Source organism: Propithecus coquereli, unplaced genomic scaffold (genome assembly GCF_000956105.1).
Source record: "Propithecus coquereli isolate 6110/MARCELLA unplaced genomic scaffold, Pcoq_1.0 Scaffold13, whole genome shotgun sequence".
NCBI classification, from domain to species: domain Eukaryota; kingdom Metazoa; phylum Chordata; class Mammalia; order Primates; family Indriidae; genus Propithecus; species Propithecus coquereli.
In genome coordinates this window covers 15436165-15450431 of record NW_012137191.1, presented here as the reverse complement: position 1 = coordinate 15450431, position 14267 = coordinate 15436165, and the positions used below count along the sequence as shown (strand labels likewise).

The following is a 14267-nucleotide window of genomic DNA, read 5'->3' as shown; positions in this document are numbered from 1 at the left end:
TCCCGCCCCAAGAGAGCAGAAGTGAGGCTATCTGACAGGCAGCCATGAGCCCACCTGGCTAAAGCGGACACCTTAGATTCCGTTAGTGACTCACCGTGTGACACAGGCAAGTCCTTAGAATAAGGAGGTTGGATTAGAGTGGGGACTCCTAACCATTTTGGGTTACAGCTCCCTCCAAATGAGGAAAGCAATGGTCCGTCTTCTGGAAGAAATTTGCTTGTACTTTCTGAGGGTGACAAACCCTTGAGGCCTGTCTGTGGACCCCTCAGTGCCCCGTCTGCAAGGAAGGAAAAATGATAGCTAATGGTCGAACGTGTACTTTATGCCACAAACTGTTCTGGGTGTGTATTAACACGATTCCTCCTTGCAATAACCCCACAAGGTAGGTGCGACTGTCACCTCCTTTTAACAGATGAGAACACAGCAGCGAGCAGCTCGCGCGAGGCTGCACAGCTAGGAAGTGATGGAGGCTACCCCTCTCCCCCTGCCTTTCCGCCCTGGCCCCTGATCTCCAAGGCGAAAGCCCCAGCGTTAGGATCCCAGCCTCCGGGGCTCCCCCGTGGGAAGTCTGTCCTCATGCTCGGCTTTCTCCTTCATGGAATGCTGGGGTGGGAGGGTGCTGAACAGGGGTTGCACAGTGGGGTTGATCCTGAACCCCACAACTTGGAGACCCCAGCTCCTTCCCACCTGTGTCCTGACCTCAGACTCATAACCTCCCCCGACCCCAGGTGTCTCAAACCAGCCTCTAGCAACAAGGAAGCCCAGAGCCCACGGGGCTTGGTCCCCAGGGCCTGAGCAAGCCTGGCTATGCTTCCATCCACTGCAGGTTGCTGGAGGAGAGTCAGCAAGCCCAGCGGGCCAGGGAAGTGGAGGCGCTGCGCCAGGAACATCGGAAGGAGATGCAGGCCATGGTGGCAGATTTCAGCAGTGCCCAGACCCAGCTCCAGACCCGGCTGGCTGCCCTGGAAGCCGAGTGAGTGAGGCCCTGGGCCCCAGGATGGGAGGGATCAGCAGATAATCAGGGTGACCAACTCATCTCCGTGTCCCTGGGCTATCCCAGTTTTAAAACTGGAAGTCCTGAGTCCCAGGAAGCCCTTCAGTCCCAGGCAAACTAGAATGGTTGGTGGCCTTTCGTTTATTAGCTGTGTTTCCCCTTCATGCAGGGAACTGGGAGTCTGTGAGAATGAGCACAGTCTTAGTGGGCATGGTTTAGCCCTCATACTTGGAAGAAATCAGAAGAATCAGGGCTACTTTTTTAATGAGCATTTGCCCTGTTCTAACATGCATCATCTCATTTAGTCTTCACAGCAGTGCATTAAGATGGAAACTGCTATTCCCACTGACAGATAAAGCTAGGGTCCCTCGTGCACGCATGCATGCAATCATTCATTCAACAAATATGTGTTAAGGGCTGACTGTGTGCCCAGCACTGTTAGGCTCTAAAGTTATAGCAGGAACAAAACAAAGACCATGCTCTCATAGCGCTCACAAATTATGAACGGGGGAACTGACAGATGGAACAGCAAGTGCAAAGGCCCTGGGACCTGCTTTATGTGACTGGAAATAGCTAGAAGGCTCTCATGTGGCTGAATGGAGTGAGTGGAGGGTAAGTGGCAGGAAATGAGGTGGGTTGGGGAGATCCTGCCCTGCTGGGAAGGAGTTTGGATGTGTTGAGCATGCCCTGGGAAGCCATTCAAGGCTTTGAGTGAGGGCAGGAGTGACATGCCTGATTTGCCTTTTCATAGGGTCACTTCTGGCTGCTGAGAGAAGAGCCTGGGGGAGGAGGGGATTGGCAGGAATACCATTTAAGAGGTGATTGCAGTAATCCAGGTTCAGACAGGTGAAGCCACTTGCCCAGGGTCAGGCAGCAGTGAGTTTAAATATCACCTGACTCTTAACCTGCATTCTTAAAAACTATTCTCCACTGTCCCCAGTACAAAACAAATCATCCAAATGCTTCAGGAAAGGTTTTGCCAGCTACCATTTAACGGGCACTTACTATATACCAGGTGCCCATTATCTCATCGAATCTTCACAATCACCCAGCTTCATGCCCATTTTAAAGAGAAGGGAACTGGGGCTCACAGGTGAAAAGCTATGCCCAAGGCAACATAGCTACAAAGAAAAAACAAAAGCAGAGCCAGGATTAGAGTCCAGGTCATCTCACCCCAAAGCCTTGGCCTCTCATCAGCTACAGTCAGTGGGTCGTCTGCAGCCCTAACCCTCCGTCTCCCCCACCACCCATAGTTACCCATCTCTGGCTTCACGCTCGAAGGGCCGTGCTGCTCTGCCGTGCTCCCTGGCCGCCAGCAGGTAGCGCCAGAGCCACGTCGGCTTGAGCGGAACCCGCCGGCCTCTGGCAGGCCAGGGGACATTGTCATGCCCAGGGCTCTTCTCCTGGGAGCATCCCTGGCTCCTGTAGCCCGCTCCGTGAGCATCTGTGTGCACTCACGGGCCTTCGGTTCCTTGGCCCTGTAGGCGCGGGGGAACTGACAGAGGTCAGATTGAGTTGGGGTCCTCGGTTCTGCAGCCAATCACCGGGTGGCCCTGGCCAAGCCTCTGCTGCTGTCTGCGCCTCCGCTGGCCAGGCTAAGCACACGACAGCCCGTTGTGTCCACTTGCTCTCCCTCCTTGTGGAGTAATTGCTGTAAGGGGGACTAACTGCATGCCTGCTTGGAACAGACTGAAAGATTCCGGAGAGAAGCCAGGGAAGGGAGCGTCCCGGCCCGAGGACCTTCAGCTCATAGGCCGTCTGCAGACCCTCTTGAAGGAGAGAGAGGAGATCATCAAGCAGCTCACGGTGAGGCTGTCAGTCGCACCCACACACCTGGCGGGCTGGAGTTCCTCCGGGAGGGGCATTCACTTTGCACCTGGCGTTTCTCTAGGTGCCTACAATTTTGCCTTATGAAGAATCCTTTATTTTCTCCTATTATTAAAAAATAAAACCTCATACTCACTAAAAAAGTGAATACAGGAAAATAGAAGAAAAACCCCATTCTAATCCCAAGTCCAACAGCATTTGCCTGATGTCGATGTTGGCTCAGATCAGTTTTCTTTTAACTTACAGAATTTGAGAAAAACTATTGTAGAATGGCTTGCTTATGTTTGAATATTAGTAGAATCAATCAAATTTATTATTGATCTTTCTTTTGTAAAAATGACTATTTTTTTAACCTCAATGACTATTTCCCTTGAAGAGAAAATGATCTCCAGCTCCCTCTGATTCTGTATCCAACAGCCACCAAATATGAGGGTCACTTCTTTGGAGTGTCCCTCTCCCATCTGCTCCCACCCACCCACTTCACTTCCTGTCTCCTCATGCTTTGACCACTGCCTGAAAATTAGATGTTAATAAGGAATCGTTGCTTGTTTGCTAAATATAACAGAGGTGTTATGGTTATGTTTTCTTTTTTTAAAAAGGAATCTTTATCTCTTAGAAATACATATTGATGTTTTTACAGACAAAATTATGTGAGGACTGGAATTTACTTTAAAAATAACACAGCAGAAGAGGAAAAGGTAGAAGAAATGACACAAACAAGATTGGCCATGTAGTTATAATTGCTAAAGTGGGAGATGGATTTTATTACCCTCTCTTCCTTTTGTATGTTAGAAAATGCCTATGATCAATTTTAAAACAAAAGAAAGGTAGGGAGGAAAGTGAAATCCTTTGAGCACCTGGGAGCTTTCTTTGCCTGAATTATTTTCTGCAGTAGATTATCTTCAGGTGCTAAGAATCTTTGGGATTTCTAACTTCCTAAGGCGTAGGCTTGCCCTTTCCTTGACAAGAGGGGCTGGGGACATAAAAGCCCCAGGAGTATAAAGGTGCTTCCTCAAAGCTTCGGTGGCTAGCAGTTCCTTCCCTCGCCCCCTGGACTTTTCTTCTCTCTGTGTTCCGCCCTCACAGCCACCTTCCTTCAAGTCAAACCCAGCGCCGTGTGGTTAGGCTCATTTGTAGTTGGTTGTATTGGTTTTCCAGGAAGAGAGAAGATTCCACTACGCAGCGTTCCCCAGCGCAGTGTCCCATCGGAATCGGTCTTTTTCATTCCATCCTCACCCAGGGTATTTGACCCCTTCCATGAAGGTAAATTGAGTCTACTGGCTTTAATGAATTACGCGATTCTGCTGGTTTCATTTTTCCTAAAGGTAACTGCAGCTGGCATACAGTCAGAAGAATATTCATTGAAAAAAATGATCCATAGTAAATAGTCCAAAGTATTAACAGTGTTTATATCTGGTTGGGCAGATTATGTGTGGTTTTTATTTTTTATGGGCTTTTGTATTTTCCAAATTTTCTACAATAAATATGTATCATTAATAATAGCTCTATCTCGGTGATGGGAAGGAGAGGGGAGAAAATAGGAATCTTCTACTTTATTTCTGTACATATTTTTGGAATTTGTCACAAGGCACATGTTCATGTCCAAGTCTCTTCTCTGTTATCATAAAATCATGAAAACTCTAAAAAAATGGTATTTTTTAAAAGCTCATAGGACAATAAACCTAACTTCACCTGAACTGATGTGATCTCATTTTTAGTTTTTATGTATCCCTCTTATTGTAACAAAATGTTAAGTTTCACTCCAGAAGTATTAATGCATCTGAGGATAGGGTGATAGGGTGGGCCCAGACCCTGCTGGGGGTGTTATGTGGTCTTCTGAGATCTAAAAAAAAAAAAAAAATTTTTGAATCACAAACATGTCTGTCTCCAGAAGTTTTAGATACGAGATTGTGGACCTATGTGTTTTTTAAAATACAAAATGAAGATTAGAAGGAAAAATGCTTTTAAAAATACCATGTAAGTCTATATCCTGTCCTATATAATTTTCATTGGGTGAGCCTTATTTACTTTGACAATAATGCCTTTTTGCTTTTTTTTGCATAGCACTAACAGACCTTTCCTTTAATACAAACAGAAAAAGAAGATGGAGGAAGTGCCCAGCAGAGTGGTCAGTGTGCCAAACCTCGCCTCCTACGCAAAGAACTTTCTGAGTGGCGATCTGAGCTCCAGGATCAACGCTCCTCCAATCACCAAGTCACCCAGCTTGGACCCAAGCCCCAGCTGCGGCCGGCCTTACAAACCCACACAGTCTGTAGATGCAAAAACTGCCACAAGGTGGGGAGACAGATGCTGTTATTCCATTTCCCTATAGATAAGAAGGAAATTAAGATCCTTTCTGGAACCACCTAAATACCCAGCATTTGGGCAGATATAAAAAGTGGCAAAACAAGCCCTGCCTTGGAGAAATGACAATCCAGCCAAAACGGAGGAAGATTGTGTAAGAGAAGGGAATTGTCATTCTTTGGAAGAAGTACTATTCCTGGTACCAAATTCTTTTTCCTGGATGATCAGACAAGGGACATTGAATCACCTAGCTGAAAACTTCCGTGTGGGCTACACGGAAGGTAGACTCTTCATCTGGCCTTGAGGTCTGAATTCAAATCCCAATCCTCCTTGTTCTTAGCTGTGTGGCCTTGGGTGTGTCACTTGATCTCTCTGAGTCTCGTATCCCTACCTCTAAAATGAAGATAATATAGCACCTACCTCATCAGGCTGATGTGACACTAAAGGAATTAATATCCATAGGATGTGCTTAGCACAGGACTTGGCACAGAAGAGTTTGATATATTTTCACTATTATTACTAAGGTTATTTCTGAAGATTTATTGTATAATATCATCTTAGAATTCTACAGACTTCATCTGTAGGTTTGGTTGATCATGCATAATTATCTCAGATACAACCACTAAATCTTTTTTTCTTCCTTTTTTTTTTTTTATTGAGACAGGGTCTCACTCTGTCGACCCAGCTATAGTATAGTAGTGTCATCATAGCTCACAGCAACCTCAAACTCCTGGGCTCAAGTAATCCTCTTACCTCAGCCTCCAAAGTAGCTGGGACTATAAGCCCGTGCCACTGTGCCCAGCTAATTTTTTCTATTTTTAGTAGAGATGGGGTCTTGCTCTTGCTCAGGCTGGTCTCAAACTCCTGACCTCAAGCAATTCTCCTGCCTAGGCCTCCCAGAGTGCTAGGATTACAGGTGTGAGCCACCATACTGACCTAACTACTAAGTCTTAAGTGAAACACTGGAGTACCAAACAATGGTGAACTTGGTTTTCAAAATAGAAGTTAGATACTCCCTCCTGAGCCCCATTCTTAACAATTTGTTTCCTGCTAATAATGTTGGCTGGTCACATTCTAATATCTTTTGAAGAGTAAAGAAGCAGTTGTCTTTCCCCAAAAAGATGGTGTGGTATTAAGTTGTTTATTGAATAATTTTCAAAACCATATAAGAAACCTTTGTTGTTTGTTTGCTTTTAGGACACCAGAAGGTGAAACTGCCCAACCCAAAGAAGCCCAGCAGAAACAGGGCTCTCCACACCAGGAATGGTTTACGAAGTACTTTTCTTTCTGAGCTGATGTTTCAGATACTTCACGAAGAGGATACTTGAAAAACATTTCTTTTAAGTCATCTGATTGAAGTAATGAACTAAAGCCAACCAACCAAATAACTTGCTTGTAACATGATTTATATATGATAGCTAGAACAGATTTTGGCATTAACATTTCATACTGTTTGTGACAGCAGTTCATTGAAAAAAAACTTGACATTGAAAAAACCAGTGTTATAAAAGCACCCACAGGAAAATGTTATTAATGTTATTAATGACCTACATATTGTGTTTCTAGCGTCCACATCATCATACTTCACTTTGTGGAATATCAGACTTTGTGATTCCCATGGTCTGCTTTGAAGCTGGTTTTATTTGTCCTTAGGATGCTGGTTACCTCCACTTGAAGAGCTGTTTCTATGTAAAATGATATAATTCCAAACACACATCTAACCTCAGCAGGTAGAGGAATAAAACAAAGTTCAAAATAAACAGGAAAGCCAATTAAAAAGCAAACAAACCAAACCTACTAGGCATGGATGGTAGCATGCTTGGATTGAATATTCTGACTTCCTTGGTCTAGGACAAACAGCAGGTTGTAGAGAGGATAACGCCTACCTCTAAAGGGTCTTTGCAAGGATAAAGCAAGATAAATTGGGTAAAGACACCACTCGTGAATCGGAATTAAGCACAAGGTTTTTCTGTGAATAGCCAATCCTTGCCATACATCTGTTTCAATGATTGTAGTGTTAGCCTGGTCATTTGTGAAGGTTTCTAGACCGTTCTGTTCTCTGAAGTCAAAGATCTGAACCTCTCTGGTCTTTGGGTTTGGCCATTTAACTCATGGTGTGTTGCTTCCTCATTGCATGGACTCCCCATGGATTAAAGGAACTGGAATGGCCGCTCATGGTGCTGACCTAGTTCTCAGTCCACACTGAACTGTCTTACCCTCTGCCAGAGCAATGCGATTTGACAAGACTCAATCCAACTTTTAGGGCCAATACATTTTCTCAATCCTTTGGTGCTGGCCCAACTGGTGGCCCACAAACAGAGGTTAATTCTATGCACTGTCAAATCTCTGCTCCTTGAATAAAACTTTAAACAACTGGGCAATAAAAATGGTTGTGACTTGTATTGCTTTTCCATAGAAAGGTAAATTAGATGAAGACAGAGCTTGGAAATAGGAAGTTCACACTAACCTCAAACAGTTCATCTTTGAATAAAAAGTAGCTGATTACATACTCTTAACTATCATTTTGATAGAAATGCAATTAAAATTCAAATTAAAGGTAAATTTACTATCTAATCAAAACAAGACCTCAATAAGATAATTTTTAAATGCAAATCCTTGTCACCATGCATGTAACATGCCATATTATTTTTCAGTACCAAATTTTTTTGTCTTTCCTGCTTAGGTTGGGTGTCTTAGTCATTCGGGCTGCTATAACAAAATATCATACTTATACTGGGTAATTTATAAACAACAGAAATGTATTGCTTACAGTTCTGGAGGCTGAGAAGTCCAAGATCAAGTCGCCAGCAGATTCAGTATCTGGTGAGGGCCGCTTCCTCACAGATGGGCACCTGCTACATGTCCTCACACAGTAGAAGGGTAAGGGAGCTTGTCTGAGCCTCTTTTGTAAAGGCCCTAATCCCATCCATGAGGGTGGAGCCCCCATGACTTAATCACCTCCCGTCAGCCCCACCTCTTAACACTAACACACTGGAGATTAGGTTCCAACATGTGAATTGGAGGGGAGGGGGTACCAACATTCAGACCACAGCAGTGAACATTGTAAGATTATTTTTTATTTTGTGCTTTTAAAAAAGACTACATACAGGCCGGGCGCGGTGGCTCACACCTGTAATCCTAGCTCTCTGGGAGGCCGAGGCGGGCGGATTGTTTGAGCTCAGGAGTTCGAAACCAGCCTGAGCAAGAGCGAGACCCCGTCTCTACTAAAAATAGAAAGAAATTAATTGGACAACTAAAAATATATAGAAAAAACTAGCCGGGCATGGTGGCGCATGCCTGTAGTCCCAGCTACTCGGGAGGCTGAGGCAGGAGGATCGCTTGAGCCCAGGAGTTTGAGGTTGCTGTGAGCTAGGCTGACGCCACGCACTCTAGCCCGGGCAACACAGTGAGACTCTGTCTCAAAAAAAAAAAAAAAACTACATACAGGTAGTTCTACTTCTGTGTGTTGGAACATTTTCCCAGCACTGTGCAACTGCTGATGACTGGCAAAGCAAGCTGCACTTTACACTACTGTCCTTTGAACTGTGCAGGAAGAGAATTTTATTAATCGAGACCCTCCATCTGTTTCAACTTCTTTCTTGTCGCAGGTGAGTGAAAGATGTTGTTAAATTCCTAGATTCTACCCTGCAATAATCACATATTTGTTAACTAAATCTTTGCATGCTTCTATAATTTTTTCTTTAGGCCTGCGGTCCCCACCCGCTGGCCGCAGACTGGTGCTGGTCCGGCCTGTTGGGAGCTGGGCTGCATGCTGGGAGGTCAGGGGCAGGCGAGTGAGGCTTCGTCTGTATTTGCAGCTGCTCCCCATCACTCACATCACCACGTGGGCTCCACCTCCTGTCAGATCAGCAGCAGCTGCACACCTTCTCCCCACCCCTACCCCAGGTCTGTGGAAGGACTATCTTCCATGAAGCCCGTCCTGGTGTCAGAAAGGTTGGGACCACTGCATTAGGCCATATTCCTTGAGTATTGAAGGCATCTAAAGATACACACTTAAGCTTTTTGTTTGGTATTATCAAATTACCATCCAGCACGTTTCTAGCAATTAATTCCCTTACAAACAGTAAATGAAATTCTCTGTACCCTAGACAATGTCGACAAAGAAACAATTTGATAGATAAAACATTCTTCCTGTTTCAGTTTGTATAATCCGATTCCGTCAATCTCTCAAGAAGAGCAGAGTGTCTAGAGATGGTGGTGGTGGCTTAGAGGTCACAGTGCAGATAAAGAGAAATGATCTGTTTCAGGAGTAACTTAGGTGGGAGAAACAACAGAACATGATGATAAATCTCTTCAGGCTATTTTATGACAGAGGGTATAAGAATTAACATTCCTGGAGCAAAACTGAACAGAAAGAATATCATCTGTTCTACATGAATGCAAACTCTTTCTTAACTGGGGCGGAACGTAACGGATTTACCAAATCAGGGGCTGCATACCATGAACCTGAGCCTTTAACTGCTCTAGCACCGACGCGACATCCAACCCAGCGATTGTGATTGAGGCTACTTTGTTCATAATCATTCTCCAGGATCCATGTGGATTCTGCAAAGGTGAGGCTGGTAAATTAGATGGAGCTGTGATGGGGATGGCCTTCCTGGCATCTTTTAGAGTTCTAAGGGTAGCACCAATTCCCACCGACACCCCCACCCCCACCCCCAGGATGCAATATTGTTTTCTATCTACCATCTCTACCAGCTCCTCAGCTATCTGGTCTCCCCCAGGAGGTAGCCACAGAGGCCCCTGGCACTCACGGTCACCACCTTCAGTTTCTCATCATTGCTCTGCAGGGAGTCCAGACAGTATAGCGAGGACCACTGCTGTCCTCATGTGCGGTACCCCCTTACCTTCCATGGGGAAGTTCTCCCAGGGCACTGCTGGTGAAATCTTCAGCAACCGGGCCACCTCCTTGTGTCAGTGACTGTCCATACCTCACACACCCTTTAGGTTGGGTCCTCCTTGCCAGCTGGGCAGTGAGGGAGCCGGTCCCCAAACCCCATCCTACTGCCTGCTCTCTCGCACCACGTTTACTAACAGCTTTGTCGGGTGGGTCCTCCAGGAGGCATGCCCCAAGACACAACTAGAAGTGCAAGATTCACTGGGGGGTGCCAATGCCTTCAGCCAAGACGACCAGAAACACACTTGTCTTTGAACAAGTTATTACTTACTGCAGTAAGAGAGGACATTCATCGTGGAGAACGGCAGGGCTTCTCAGAGAGCATTACAATGAATCTATTTTAGGATTTTGGCAGCGCCTGGGTGATTTCAAAGTGGGTTTAAGGAAGTAGGGATTCCGTCTAGATTGGATGCTGTCAGAAATGGGGGTGATTCTGTGACTGAGTATCTAGATAAATCTTATCTATAAGGAAGGTGGCCTGGAGTAAGGATGAAGCTGTGATTGGTAAAAAGGCAGCAGTCACTCATTTTCATCAGAAGGATGTTTGTTGTTTTGTGAGTGGCACAGTGACTTTTTTTAACGTACAAAATTATGAAATGGTTTGTTTTGTCTGACTTTATCATGGCCTGAGAGCAGCTTTGTCTGAAGGTGGTGTTCGGAGACTGTTCATGTCCGACAGGAGAATAACATGACCAAGCAGTGGTAGGTCACCTTCTGAATGTCAGGTAGGTTTTTTTCCCCTTCTCAGGGGAAACACCTGCACAAGATAAAGGGAGAGGAAATGGAAGACAGGAAGAGCCTTCAGACTATGAGGCAGGTTTGACACCTGTGAGAGGAGGGCTGAGGAAGATTCTGGCTAAAGAGAGTTGGACGGCAGGACAGCGCCAGAACGTCTTGGCCAGGCTGATGGGAGCTCCAGAGCAGCCTGAGTCCCATGTTGGGCAGAAGTGGCCTGGCTCCAAGACCCCACTGTACCTGGTCACACGCAGGACCAGCACAGCCTGGGCAGGAACGCAGCAGCTGCTCCCCAGCAGCGGGAGCTGTTGTACCTGCAGTCCTTGCAGCGGCTCTCTTGAATGGAGATCTGAGCAGTGCTACTCCACAGCCTGTGGAGGCCCAGGACCAAACACACAGGAATATCAATAGTCAGACAGTGGGTAGAGGAGGAAATAAAAAGAAGGGAGGATGCATTAAAGAGAGTAAGTTGAAGTACAGAAGATGAAAATGGAGAAGTGTCCGTTCCATCTGGCAACAGCCAAGTAGGCAGCAAGGGTCGCAAGCATAGTGGTGGCAGCAGGGGAGGGACAGCCAGCAGCCAGGAGGTGGAAGGAGAATGGAGAAGAGCTGGGGACTGTGGATGGGGACCAGAGATGGGGCGGCAGCTCAAGATCCAGGGGAATGTCTAACATGGGGACCAAGGGTTCTTGTGAGCTGCAGGAAATGAGGAAATGAGCCAGTGGACAAATGATTCAAGGGGGGTGGAAATCACCCAAGGACTTATGCCCTAGAGAAGGCAACTGGCCTGGGACCCAGAACACGTGTGGGGAAAGTGCCCTGAAGATGGGTAGGTTCATGTGAGAATGACAGCCCCGTTCCGCCCAGCTCACAGGCAATCTGCATCTGGGGGCCTGGGAAGCTGAGGGTTCAGAAGGGAAAATGACTGCTGGTACAACTTTCTACCTTTTGAGAGCCACCTTGGCTTCTCAAGAACACCCGGGAGCTATAGGTGGATAGGCTGTTAGTGATTGCCACACTGACCAGGGAAGAGAGGTGTGAGAACACAACCCATTTCAAATCCTGCTTCTGCCAAGGAAGAAGAGGCTACCTCCTCCATAACCCTCCTTCTCCTCTAATCACTAACACCCCAAAGAGCACATACTACATCCTAGCACACCCTTGCTACTTATTTCCCACTCAATATCTCCTTTAATCTGCAAAAATAATCCTAGGAGATAGGTCCTAATCTTACCCCTATTTAACAGATTTATTATCTATCTGTGAAAACAGAACAATAGATTCTCTTACAAAGCTTCTAGAAAATCCAATGAGATCATTTATGGAACGTGTGTAGCACAGATGTTTGAAAGATGGAAACTTGAAGCACAAGGTAGACCAGAGCAGGGTTCTTTCTTAAAGGACACACCCCGGCCAGGTGTCTGGGCCGTGGCTCAGCAAAGGGCATCCCACAGGCGCAGAGGGAAACCCCAGAGGGTGGCTCCTGATTTTCTCCCTGAAGGAGATGGCAGCTTAGAGGGTTTTCTGTGTTCGTCACCCAGCAAGATGTTTACAAACAGATAAGATTGGAAAATTGCTATTTATTTGACAAAAAACTTTTGAATAAAGAAATGGCAATAACTGATAAATACATTAATTCAAGATATTTTCACTAAGCACCAGACAGAATAGTACGCAATCTTTCCACCGAGAACTCCTTTGAAAGATGCCTATAACTCAATCAGTTTATTTAGGTTTTTAATCAAGAAATCTAAAGCAGCCAATGAGAGTTTATAACTACCATGAAGTGACTGGGTAAACAACCTTGAGGTCATATAACGCGAGCTTTTAAAATCTGTTCGGCCGGGCGTGGTGGCAGGCACTTGTAGTCCCAGCTACTTGGGAGGCTGAGGCAGGAAGATCACTTCCGGCCAGCCCAGGAGTTTGAGGCTACAGTGAGCTATGATGCGATGCTACTGCACTCTAGCCAGGAATGGAGTGAGACCTTGTCTCAAAAAAAGAAAAAAAAAAGCTTTAACCTATACCTTCTAATTGAGGAGTTCCCTGGCTGCAGGCTGGTAATCCCAGGTCCATGTGCCAGATCCCACACATACACACACACAAAAATGAGTACTAAGTAGCATGTATAAAAGAGAAATAATATAGGGTCCCTGTGTATTTAAAGGCAATAATGCCTAATTCTCATGGGCATACAATGCAGTGAGGGGCAGAGAGAGATAAAAGTCACTGACCCACAAGGGAGAACCAAGCAAGAGCTTGGTAGAGCGATGAGTCCTATGCCCTGGGGATACAGCAGAAAGGGCACTGGGGGGCATCAGGCACCAGGTGGCATCTAGGCCAGACCAGGAACATGAGTGGATGTCACTGTGTGTGAGCAGGGCCTTCAAGGCTGGAGAAAATAAAAGGACCCAAGACACTGAGCCACTGAAGTGCTCTTCAGAATACAGTGAAGGCTTTGTTTTGGGTAAAGGGATGTAATTTAATAACGGACTGTATAAAATTCAGGAAAACCTCACCCAGTAAGAGCCAGAAACAACACTAGTCTTACATTTGCCAATAGCAATTCAGATAATCTGAGGTGGCCTATGAACTAGCAAGAGAGTAAAATATTTTCCCAAATGTGGAGGCACCACATGCTTTTTGTGGAAGTAGCCAAGCCACCCCGAGACCCCAGTCCCCTGGAATCAAATCCACTAGCAACAATCATCCTTAATGGAAAATATCTCCCCTCCCAAAATGTAAAATAAAGACAACACAAGCAAAAACTCAAAACTAAGAGAAAACCAGAGCAAACTTTAATACCTCATACTTCACCTATGCCCTAACTGTCATGGTACTGAGACACAGTCCGCCCTATTACTTACACTGATTCAGTACCGCAGAACACAACAAAAGTTAGCATATCACTGCTAAATGTATCCCTCCCCATCAAAAAAAGTAAATAAACACTACACAAAATATAAACTTATCCCAAATAAAAGTCAGCATTAGCCTAAGGATTCTACTGCAATATTACTATACTAACCCAGGATATTTTAATCCTCTTCCTACTTATTTACAAAATATCCTCATTCTGAGAGCTCTGGAAGCATTATAAACATTGTTGCATTAGATTCTTCTTCTTGAGGTAGTTCAAAGGTAAAACACAGCACAGCAGGTTTACCTATTTTTCTACACTCTACCATGGTGGGGTAATTATCATAAAAGGCCTACAAGCAAAATCCTCATCCCCCATTCTCAGACTATTATCGTTTTTTCCCTCAGATCAAACTAACCTAACTGGAAACACACATGAGGAGATGAAAAGTCATACAAAAATTTAAAAAGCAAAAAAAATTTTAAAAAGACTCTGTAAGTACCATTACACTATCTAAACTTCACTGAAGAAAAAAAATTTACTTGGTTTACCCAAGCTACAGGCATTTTAGAAAGTATTTAAGACATTAAACACCTTATAAAAATAGTGGAAAAATTTTAGGTGAGAATGAA

General features: G+C 45.2%; 2 protein-coding genes across 2 annotated transcripts in view; one reads left to right on the top strand and one right to left on the bottom strand.

Moving 5' to 3' along the window:
* Positions 1 to 6416, top strand: part of FAM184B (family with sequence similarity 184, member B) — a 118661-nt gene extending 112245 nt beyond the window's left edge. Inside the window, exons 14-18 of the mRNA XM_012638455.1 lie at positions 827 to 973; positions 2683 to 2800; positions 3980 to 4084; positions 4917 to 5116; positions 6323 to 6416. Coding sequence (XP_012493909.1) covers positions 827 to 973; positions 2683 to 2800; positions 3980 to 4084; positions 4917 to 5116; positions 6323 to 6416 — 664 coding nt within the window. The remainder of the gene's footprint in view (positions 1 to 826; positions 974 to 2682; positions 2801 to 3979; positions 4085 to 4916; positions 5117 to 6322) is intronic.
* Positions 6417 to 9852: 3436 nt separating this feature from the next.
* The window catches only part of MED28 (mediator complex subunit 28), a 9102-nt gene continuing 4687 nt past the window's right edge, over positions 9853 to 14267 (bottom strand). Inside the window, exon 4 of the mRNA XM_012638401.1 lies at positions 9853 to 9930. Within this exon, the coding sequence (XP_012493855.1) occupies positions 9853 to 9930 (78 nt within the window). The remainder of the gene's footprint in view (positions 9931 to 14267) is intronic.